At 42.8% G+C, this 12,273-nt stretch overlaps 1 protein-coding gene across 1 annotated transcript in view; it reads right to left on the reverse strand.

Moving 5' to 3' along the window:
• LOC120032460 overlaps nt 1–3,007 on the reverse strand; it is a 42,027-nt gene extending 39,020 nt beyond the window's left edge. The window contains exons 1-7 of the mRNA XM_038978564.1: nt 2,904–3,007; nt 2,695–2,770; nt 2,359–2,458; nt 1,872–2,005; nt 1,539–1,737; nt 1,033–1,132; nt 527–611 (exon numbers count right to left, since the gene is read on the reverse strand). Of these exons, the coding sequence (XP_038834492.1) occupies nt 527–611; nt 1,033–1,132; nt 1,539–1,737; nt 1,872–2,005; nt 2,359–2,458; nt 2,695–2,770; nt 2,904–2,944 (735 nt within the window). The 5' untranslated portion in view covers nt 2,945–3,007. The remainder of the gene's footprint in view (nt 1–526; nt 612–1,032; nt 1,133–1,538; nt 1,738–1,871; nt 2,006–2,358; nt 2,459–2,694; nt 2,771–2,903) is intronic.
• Between the last annotated feature and the right edge of the window lie 9,266 nt (nt 3,008–12,273).

The following is a 12,273-nucleotide window of genomic DNA, read 5'->3' on the forward strand; positions in this document are numbered from 1 at the left end:
CCTACCTACAGCCATTATAACCTACCTACAGCCATTCTAACCTAACTACAGCCATTATAACCTAACTACAGCCATTATAACCTACCTACAGCCATTATAACCTACCTACAGCCATTATAACCTACCTACAGCCATTATAACCTAACTATAGCCGTTATAACCTAATTACAGCCGTTATAACCTAATTACAGCCGTTATAACCTAATTACAGCCGTTATAACCTAATTACAGCCGTTATAACCTACCTACAGCCGTTATAACCTACCTACAGCCATTATAACCTACCTACAGCCATTATAACCTAACTACAGCCATTATAACCTACCTCCAGCCATTCTAACCTAACTCCAGCCATTCTAACCTAACTCCAGTCATTCTAACCTAACTCCAGCCATTCTAACCTAACTCCAGCCATTCTAACCTAACTCCAGCCATTCTAACCTAACTATCTCCATAACAAGGTAGTGCACAATACAGGGAATAGGGTCCCTTTTGGCACATGACTTCAGTCAAAAGTAGAACTGACCTTGAAGTTTCCATGGTGATGGAGGTTGAGGCCCTCAAAGTACCTGGAGGGATCTGGTATAGGAGGATTCAGAATCTTCTTGACCCTGTCAGCAATGAACGGAAAGTAAAGGAAGTTGCACTTAATAACCAACTACAAAACATTACATCTAAAACATGTTGTTTACTTTACAGTCCGTTGGTGTTAAAATACATCACATTTACTTTGAATACAACTTGATACTAAGCTTTCCTCCTACACATATGCACACACAATAACCACCCACCTGCTCCTCCACACACACACACACACACACACGGACAGACAGACAGACAGACAGACAGACAGACAGACAGACAGACAGACAGACAGACAGACAGACAGACAGACAGACAGACAGACAGACAGACAGACAGAGACAGAGAGACAGAGACAGAGAGACAGACAGACAGACAGACAGACAGACAGACAGACAGACAGACAGACAGACAGACAGACAGACAGACAGACAGACAGACAGTACTCACGTTCCATTGCAGAGCAACATGGAGACCAGCAGGACCAGTACAACAACAGCTCCCACCACAGTGACCACCACAGAGTCCTGGTCTAGAACATCAGGACTACCTGAGAACAGGACCAGAGGAACAACATAGAACATACTTACAACACACTTACAACGTACATAACAACACCACTGTTTTACTAAAAGATTGGCATAGAAAAGCCTTCATTTACATTTCTGTCTGTAAGTTTGTTTTGAGCATGTGTCTGCCTATCTAAGAATGAAAGAAAGAAATAGGGAAGGAAGGATGAAGAAGGAGAAGCTATTTTTCAAGATTCATATGGAAACACACTGCTATGCCTGCATTCCAAATGGCAACATATTCCCTATTTAGTGCAGTACTTTTGGCCCATAGGGCTCTGCACTATGTAGGGAACAATAGGGCCATTTGGGACACAGACCAAGTATATATAGGCCCACATTCAAACGTGTACTAATAACCAATGACATCACTGATGCTGTATTTACCTGTTGGCTTCATCTGGCCCAGAGTGGAGACCCATGATGCACTGGGGCTCCAGTCGCTCCACTGACAGTCTGGGTAATTGTCTGGGTCGGCTCGAACCCTGACCCTGACTCTGACCTGGTACCTCCCTCCTCTCTCCAGCATGTCAGGGTCCAGGTCAAAATACGTCTGTTTGTTTGATATGTTCACCTCCACAGCATCCTGCAGTAGCACAACATACAGTAGGTGTACTTTTAGATAGTGTACAAAGAGACACTCTTTCACTGTATTCTCTCTTTCACATCTCTCCCCTTTCCCTCTCGTTATTATCTGTCCTCTGTCTCCCCCCCCCTCACCTCCCAGTGATGTAGTTCCTGTTTCCACTGTAGTTGGAAGTTATAGTTGGATATCTTTTTTGAAATGGGAGCTCCTGGTGTCCAGGCGATTGAGGCATTGGTGATGGTCGGCTTGCCAGGGGGATGCATTTTAACTGCCAAACACAAAACAACACAGTTAATGTAGTCATAGTAGTACTAATATATTACTAATATCACTGTAACAGAACTACTAGTACTAAGTTGAATTAGAAATGTCTGTATCAGGTATGAATTAATATTAAGTTTTATAAATTAATAAGCTATCCAGCATGTTTGTATTGCAATATGTTGTATTATAGTGTACTGAGTTTGAGCATTTTGTATGCTGACCACACAAAATTAATTTTCATGTAAATGGACAATAAAGTTACAGTACGAGTCGTTGGTGTACAATTAATGTAGTAGTAGTAGGTTAGTAATATCTGACACATCGTACACAATATCACTCAAATGACTGTACACTTACTGTGGTTAAATGGTTGATACAGGTATTTAATCTGTATCACATCATCTTCTGTTTGTCCACACCGTACACCAATGGGTATTTCATCATCTTTCCGAAAGAACTGAAAGATAATTTACAGAAGTTCAGTTATCCAGGGTTGTTTGTCTATCAGTCTATATATATGCTATCATTGTTTTATTATTATTAGAAAAACGTAATAAATTATAAAAAATAAACAAATTCCTGGCTAATTTATTCATCCAGATTAATGTGTTACAAATTATAGTTTTGATCTATAATAATGCACATATATAACCAAGCATTGGTTTTTACTTGATGTAGTTTTATAAAACTCACTGGATTGTCCTCAAAGACCAGACTGCCGCCTCTCAAAGTTGTGTTGGAACCGCCCAAGGACTTCATCTCACATTGCCTGTAGTTACAACAGTGAACCATTGTTTCAGTTAGCATCTCAAATGGCACCCTATTCCCTATATAGTGCACTACTTTTGACCAGGACTATGGGAATAGGGTTCCAGTTAGGGTGCATCCTTAGTCATCTTTACCTTTTAAACCCGGGGTATTCACCATGCAGAGTGCACGGCATGTCTGGTGGCACGCATGTGTTGTTCAACACACATGTGATGTTACTGATGAAGTCATTGACACACTGCAGATCTTTGAGAGAGAGAGAGAGAATTCAATAGTTGTGGCTTAGCATTGTGTAATAGCCAGTTTTATCAGGCTCTATATCATGTTTTATAAGGCTCTATATGTCATATTGTATCATATATCATACAATGGCAAGAAAAAGTATGTGAACCCTTTGGAACGTGATCAAGACAACGGAGATGATTGTGGACTACAGTAAAAAGAGGACCGAGCACACCACCATTCTCATCGATGGGGCTGTAGTGGAGCAGGTTGAGAGCCTCAAGTTCCTTGGTGTCCACATCACCAACAAACTAACATGGCACACCAAGCATAGTTGTGAAGAAGGCACAACAAAACCTTTTCCCCTTCAGGAGACTGAAAAGATTTGGCATGGGTCCTCAGATCCTCAAAAGGTTCTACATCTGCACCATTGAAAGCATCCTGACTGGTTGCATCACCGCCTGGTATGGCAACTGCTCGGCATCTGACCGCAAGGCACTACAGAGGGTAGTGAGAACGGCCCAGTACGTCACTGGGGCCAAGCTTCCTGCCATCCAGGACCTCTATACCAGGTGGTGTCAGAGGAAGGCCCTAAAAATTGTCAAAGACTCCCGCCACCCTAATCATAGACTGTTCTCTCTGCTACCGCATGGCAAGCCGTACCGGAGCGCCAAGTCTAGTCCAAGAGGCTTCTAAACAGTTCTACCCCGAAGCCATAAGACTCCTGAACATCTAATCAAATGGCTACCCAGACTATTTGCATTGCTGCCCCCCCCCCCCCCACCGCTGCTCTTATCCTCTATGGACAGTCACTTTAACAACTGTACCTTAATGTACATACTACCTCACTAACCGGTGCGCCACACATTGACTCTGTATCGGTACCACCCTGTATAGAGTCTCGCTATTGTTATTTTACTGCTGCTCTTTAATTACTTGTTACTTTTATCTCTTATTCTTACCCGTATTTTTTTTAAACTGCATTGTTGGTTAGGGGATCGTAAGTAAGCATTTCACTGCATTTCACTACACCTGTTGTATTCGGCACATGTGACTAATACAATTTGATTTGATTTGAATTACCTGGATTACTGCATAAATTGGTCATCAAATGTGATCTGATCTTCATCTAAGCCACAACAATAGACAAGCATAGTGTGCTTAAACTAATAATACACAAATTATTGTATTTTTCTTGTCTATATTGAATACATCATTCAAACATTCACAGTGTAGGTTGGGGAAAGCATGTGAACTCTTAGGCTAATGACTTCTCCAAAAGATAACTGGAGTCAGGAGTCAGCTAACCTGGAGTCCAATCAATGAGACGAGATTGGAGATGTTGGTTAGAGCTGCCTTGCCCTATAAAACACACTCACAAAATTTGAGTTTGCTATTCACAAGAAGCATTGCCTGATATGAACCATGCCTCGAACAAAAGAGATCTCAGATGACCTAAGATTAAGAATTGTTGACTTCCATAAAGCTGGAAAGGGTTATAAAAAGATCTCTGAAAGCCTTGCTGTTCATCAGTCCGGTAAGACAAATTGTCTATAAATGGAGAAAGTTCAGCACTGTTGCTACACTCCCTAGGGGTGGCCGTCCTGCAAAGATGACTGCAAGCGCACAGCGCAGAATGCTCAATGAGGTTAAGAAGAATCCTAGTGTGTCAGCTAAAGAATTACAGAAATCTCGGGAACATGCTAACATCTCTGTTGACGAGTTTACGATACGTAAAACACTAAACAAGAATGGTGTTCATGGGAGGACCCCACAGAAGAAGCCACTGCTGTCCAATAAAAACATTGCTGCACGTTTGAAGTTTGCAAAAGTGCACCTGGATGTTCCACAGCGCTACTGGCAAAATATTCTGTGGACAGATGAAACTACAGTTGAGTTGTTTGGAAGGAACACACAACACTATGTGTGGAGAGAAAAGGCACAGCACACCATCATCAAAACCTCATCCCAACTGTAAAGTATGGTGGAGGGAGCATCATGGTTTGGGGCTGCTTTGCTGCCTCAGGGCCTGGACAGCGTGCTATCATCGACAGAAAAATGAATTCCCAAGTTTATCAAAACATTTCGCAGGACAATATTAGGCTATCTGTCCGCCAGTTGAAGCACAACAGAAGTTGGGTGATGCAACAGGACAACGACACCAAAACACAGAAGCAAATCAACAACAGAATGGCTTCAACAGAAGAAAATATGCCTTCTGGAGTGGCCCAGTCAGAGTCCTGACCTCAACCCGATTGAGATGCTGTGGCATGATCTCAAGAGAGCAGTTCACACCAGACATCCAAATAATATTGCTGAACTGAAATAGTTTTGTAAAGAGGAATATTCCAAAATTCCCCCTGACCGTTGTGCAGGTCTGATCTGCAACTACAGAAAATGTTTGGTTGAGGTTATTGCTGCCAAAGGCGGGTCAACCAGTTATTAAATCCAAGGGTTCACATACTTTTCCACCCTGCACTGTGAATGTTTGCATGGTGTGTTCAATAAAGACATGAGAACGTTATCAACCAAAACAAACAGCAAATGCATCCAACAAGTTTGTAGAGTCACAAGCTTGATATAATCATTGCGTGCTATGAATATACAACCTAATACTTAACTTTAATACACATATTAGTGAATTTATCCCAATACTTTTGGTCCCCTAAAACGGGTAGACTATGAACAAAAAGTGCTATAATTTCTAAAAAGGTTCACCCGATATGGATGTAAATACACTCAAATTAAAGCCGACAGTCTGCACTTTAACCTCATAGTCATTATACATGTGCTTGTAATGCATTGTGAAGGGTATTGATGACTTACAGGGTTGTGGTTGGCTGGAGCAGGTTAGTAGGGGGAGGAGCAGGATGACATAGAGACAACATAGAACCTCCATTATGACTTCTTCCCGGTCCTCTTTCTCATTCTAGAACACAGTAGGAGACATGACCCTAGCAGCAGGTGACAGGTGGCTTAGTGTTCCAAATGGTACCCTATTTCTTATATAGGGCACTACTTTTGACCAGGGCTCATTGGGCTCTGGTCAAAAGTGGTGCACTATGTAAGGAATAAGGTGCCATTTGGGATGGAAAACAGAAGGAACCATAAGGGAGGCAAAAAAGTGTACATGAATTTTCTGTCTGTTTGCGTGGTGTGTTTTTCCCATAAAAGTAGATTAAGTGTTGTCAGTCGTGTTGTCAGTCGTGTTGTCAGTCGTGTTGTCAGTCGTATCAATGCCACACGCCTGCCAGTGGTGATTTTAGCATAACATCTTGGTGGGGCAAACTCAATCTTTTTTAACACATGCCAGTAAAGCCATTTTATTATTTTACTAGGCCTATGTGGTCTAAAAATCAAGGAAAATACAATCACGAGCATCCACTTTTATATACATTATACCGACACACAGGCAGAGCAAACAAAACAAGCCTCGCAATATCGACTGGAATTGCATACGTCTATTACTGAACTTTTTGTAGAAAAAAACGATTTGAATGAGACGAGTGTCACTGTCAAACATGGTTACAGACCCAACAACATTTTATAGTAAGTATCCCCTTCTCGTGAAGAAAAGCACATGAGCTAATTACAATACACAAAGTAAGCAAAACAATGAAATCATTGTATGCAGATTTATTAACTCAAGGAAAACATTTCTTTTTACATTGTTTGCAAACTGATATGGGATACAAATGAATGCAAAAATAACATGCAAAAAAAATGCAATTTAAAAAAAAAGTATATACCGTATGTATATGTACAGTTGAAGTCAGAAGTTTACATACACTTAGGTTGGAGTCATTAAAACTCGTTTTTCAACCACTCCACAAATTTATTGTGAACAAACTATAGTTTTGGCAAGTCGGTTAGGACATCTACTTTGTGCATGACACAAGTCATTTTTCCAACAATTGTTTACAGACAGATTATTTAACTTATATCACAATTCCAGTGGTCAGAAGTTTACATACACTAAGTTGACTGTGCCTTTAAACAGCTTGGAAAATTCCAGAAAATTATGTCATGGCTTTAGAAGCTTCTGATAAGCTAATTAAAATCCGGTACCTGTGGATGTATTTCAAGGCCTACCTTCCAACTCAGTGCGTCTTTGCTTGACATCATGGGAAAACCTAAAGAAATCAGCCAAGACCTCAGAAGAAAAACTGTAGACCTCCACAAGTCTGAATCATTCTTGGGAGCAATTTCCAAATGCCTGAAGGTACCACTTTCACCTGTACAAACAATAGTACACAAGTATAAACACCATGGGACCACGCAGCCCTACCACCATATCGCTTAGGAAGGAGACTCGTTCTGTCTCCTAGAGATGAACGTACTTTGTGAAAAGTGCAAATCAATCCCAGAACAACAGCAAAGGACCTTGTGAAGATGCTGGAGGAAACAGGTACAAAGTATCTATATCCACAGTAAAACGAGTCCTATCTCGACATAACCTGAAAGGCCGCTCAGCAAGGAAGAAGCCACTGCTCCAAAACCGCAATAAAAAAAGCCACAGTACGGTTTGCAACTGCACATGGGGAAAAATATCGTACTTTTTGGAGAAATGTCCTCTGGTCTGACGAAACAAAAATAGAACTGTTTGGCCATAATGACCATCGTTATGTTTGGAGGAAAAAGGGGAGGCTTGCAAGCCGAAGAACACCATCCAAACCATGAAGCACGGGGTGGCAGCATCATGTTGTGGAGGTGCTTTGCTGCAGGAGGGTCTGGTGCACTTCACAAAATAGATGACATCATGAGGAACGAAAATTATGTGGATATATTGAAGCAACATCTCAAGACATCAGTCAGGAAGTTAAAGCTTGGTCACAAATGGGTCTTCCAAATGGACAATGACCCCAAGCGTACTTCCAAAGTTGTGGCAAAATGGCTTAAGGACAACAAAGTCAAGGTATTGGAGTGGCCATCACAAAGCTCAGTCCTCAATCCTATAGAAAATTTGTTGGCAGAACTGAAAAAGCGTGTGCGAGCAAGGAGACCTACAAACCTGACTCAGTTACACCAGCTCTGTCAAGAGGAATGGGCCAAAATTCCCCCAAATTATTGTGGGAAGCTTGTGGAAGGCTACCCAAAACGTTTGATCCAAGTTAAACAATTTAAAGGCAATGCTACCAAATACTAATTGAGTGTATGTAAACTTCTGACCCACTGGGAATATGATGAAAGAAATAAAAGCTGAAAGAAATCATTCTCTCTACTATTATTCTGACATTTCACATTCTTAAAATAAAGTGGTGATCCTAACTGACCTAAGACAGGGAATTCTTACTAGGATTAAATGTCAGGAATTGTGAAAAACTTGGTTTAAATGTATTTGGCTAAGGTGCATGTAAACTTCTGACTTCAACTGTATATATGCTTCCATAGCTATACATTTGACCTCATTTCTACCAGCATGTTAAATGTACAACCAGAGGGGGGAAAAAACTCTAGACCACCTTTACTCCACACACAGAGACGCCTACAAAGCTCTCCCTCGCCCTCCACTTGGCAAACCTGACCATAATTCTATCCTCCTGATTCCTGCTTACACGAAAAAATTGAAGCAGGAAGCACCAGTGACTTGGTCAATAAAAAAGTTGTCAGATGAAGCAGATGCTAAGATACAGGACTGTTTTGCTAGCACAGACTGGAATATGTTCCGGGATTCTTCCGATGGCATTGAGGAGTACACCACTTCAGTCACTGGCTTCATCAATAAGTGCATCAATGACGTCGTTGATGGTGTTGGAGTCATGACTCTAACCCGGAAGCTTAGAAGAAATCCCGCTATGCCCTCTGACAAACCATCAAACGGGCAAACCGTCAATACAGGACTAAGATCGAATCGTACTACACCGGCTCCGACACTTATCGGATGTGGCAGGGCTTGCAAACTATAACAGACTTCAAAGCGAAGCACAGTCGAGACCTGCCCAGACTAAACACCTCCCTCTGCAACTGGATCCTGGACTTCCTGACGGGCAGCCCCCATGTGGTAAGGGTAGGTAACAACACATCCGCCACGCTGATCCTCAACACGGGGGCCCCTCAGGGGTGCATGCTCAGTCCCCTACTGTACTCCCTGTTCACTCATGACTGCACGGTCAGGCATGACTCCAACACCATCAAGTTTGCCGATGACACAACAGTGGTAGGCCTGATCACCGACAACGATGAGACAGCCTATAGGGAAGAGGTCAGAGACCTGACCGTTTGGTGCAAGGACAACAACCTCTCCCTCAACGTGATCAAGACAAAGGAGATGATTGTGGACTACAGGAAAAGGAGGACCGAGCACGTCCCCATTCTCATCGACGGGGCTGTAGTGGAGCAGGTTGAGAGCCTCAAGTTCCTTGGCGTCCACATCACCAACAAACTATTATGGCCCAAGTACACCAAGAAGGCACGACGTAAAGAGGGTCTACAGCTGCACCATTGAGAGCATCTTGACGGGTTGCACCACTGCCTGGTATGGAAACTGCTCGGCCACCGACCGCAAGGCACTACAGAGGGCAGTGAGAACGGCCCAGTACGTCACTGGGGCCAAGCTTCCTGCCATCCAGGACCTCTATACCAGGTGTTGTCAGAGGAAGGCCCTAATAATTGTCAAAGACTCTAGCCACCCCAGTCATAGACTGTTCTCTCTGCTACCACACGGCAAGCGGTACCAGAACGCCAAGTCTAGGTCCAAGAGGCTTCTAAACAGCTTCCATCCCCAAGCCGTAAGACTCCAAAACATTTAATCAAATAGCTACCCAGACTATTTGCACTGCCCCCCCCCCTTCACGCTGCTGCTACTCTCTGTTACTATCTATCCATAGTCACTTTAATAACTCTACCTACATGTACATATTACCTTGAATAACCGGTGCTCACGCACATTGACTCTGTACCTGTACCCCCTGTATTTAGCCTCACTATTGTTATTTTGCTGCTGCTCTTTAATTATTTGTTACTTTTATTTCTTATTTTTTTAGGTATTTTTCTTAAAACTGCATTGTAGGTTAACGTCTTGTAAGTAAGCATTTCACTGTAAGGTCTACACCTGTTGTATTCAGCGCATGTGACAAATACATTTTCATTTGGTGGGCAGTGTGCGGTTTGCTACCATTCTCTCATGTCTTGGTATTTAGTAAAATGTCACTGTGGTTGGAGACACTGATATTATGTTCAGCCTGTGAAGATGTGAAGTTTCCACTCCTCTGTTATGTAAACAACAATCGAACAGGTACAAGATGTGTTGAGAGGGTGAAGAAGAAGAAGATTGTGATGATGATAATGAATGACCTGGATGATATGTTAATGCAGGGCTGGAACAAAAGCATGCACACCCTGTGTGGCTATAATGCTTCTACAAGGAATACCAGTACTGCGTAACATTGGTCATTCCTTTGAACTGTTTGTAACAAATTGATAGGTGGTTGAATGTTGCGCAAGAGCGAAATGTTTATATCAGAAGAGGATGGCTCATAATAATGCCTGGAATGGAGTTAATGGAAGGGTATCAAATACATGTAATCAATGTGTTTGATGTGTTTGATACTCTTCCATTAATTCTGTTCCAGACATTACTTTGAGTCCGTCCTCCGATTTAAAGTGCCACCAGCCACCACCGGTTTCTGTACATTGTTAGCTGTGAAGCCTTGTGATGTCGTGTTCACTGTCAAATGTACCAACAGTCCCGTGTGTCCCAATTCAGGGCTTTCCTGTCCTAACCTGGTAGTCTGGTCCCAGATCAGGGCTTTCCAGCCTTAACCTGGTAGCCTGGTCCCAGATCAGGTCTTTCCAGCCCTAACCTGGTAGCCTGGTTGGCATGATAACACAGTCTGGCACTCGGGCTACCGTCCAGGGCCTGTATTCATAAAGCCTCTCAGAGTAGGAGTGCTGATCTAGGATCAGTTCTGCCTTTTAGGTCACAGTTACAAAAACAGGGGGTGGGGATCTGATCCGAGATCAGCACTCCTACTCTGAGATTCTTTATGAATACTGACCCTGATGGTCTTTGTCCCTCTTATTGGTCTCTGGGTCAGACATTAGGAAGTTCCCTTCAGTGAAGTGAAACAGCACAGCAGACATTATCAACCTCTGAGAGAACAGTTTAAAGGTCAGTATCGCAGAGAACACACACAACACATGCCCACGCAAGCACGAACGCAAGTGCATTCTTAACGCACACACACTCACAAAACACATAATCCATGCACACACACACACACACACACACACACACACACACACACACATTTTGCATGCATGAACACACAGTACTCACACACACATGCTTACATATACACACATGCGCGCGCGCACACACACACACACACACACACATTTTGCATGCATGAACACACAGTACTCACACACACATGCTTACATATACACACATGCGCGCGCGCGCACACACACACACACACACACACACACACACACACACACACACACACACACACACACACACACACACAAAGGAAGTGCAGGTAAGAAAACCACAACGTCCTCGTTTCCCAGAATGTTTACAAGCTGTTTCCAATAACAAACAAACCGCAAACCACTAACACCCCCGTCCCCTCCTCCTCAATTCTCTACCTCTCTTCTCATCCTCTCCCAAACTAACACCCCCTCTATTCTTCTTCTTATCATGTACACCTCTCATCCTCTCACCCCCCCTTCCTCCTCTCTTTTTTTGGCTCTACACTATACTCAAAGAAAAATAGGGGATATCTAGAACCTAAAGGGGTTCTTAGGCTGTCCTTATAGGAGAAATGAAGAACCATTTTTGGTTCTAGATAGAACCCTTTTGGTTCCTTTCCACAGAGGGCTCTACATGGAACCAAAAAGGGTTATCCTATGGGGACAGCCAATGAACCATTTGCACCCTTTTTTCTAAGAGTGTATACCCACTCACCCATCCTCTCATCCCACCCACTCACACATCCTCTCATCCCACACACTCACTCCCTCACTGGCAGTGTCGGAAATCTGGCTTGCCTACTACTTGCATACTGTGTGATAATCTGTGTACTAATGGTACTACATACTATGTAGTATAAATGTATGCAGTCAGCAACAAATAACAGAAAACTAGCTTCATCCTACTGAGAATGTGTCATCTGAAGCACAACTGTGTTGATTCCAGCCATTCCTTCATTTTGGTAGAGCAAGTACCCTCAGCTGATGATCAGCTGTTGTCAGACACACGTGGATTTCAAAACACGATTCTGTTCCTCAATAGTGTACAGTGAATTCTACGAGATGAAAAGACTAAATTAGTATGAC

Source organism: Salvelinus namaycush, chromosome 39 (assembly GCF_016432855.1).
Source record: "Salvelinus namaycush isolate Seneca chromosome 39, SaNama_1.0, whole genome shotgun sequence".
Classification (NCBI taxonomy): Eukaryota; Metazoa; Chordata; class Actinopteri; order Salmoniformes; family Salmonidae; genus Salvelinus; species Salvelinus namaycush.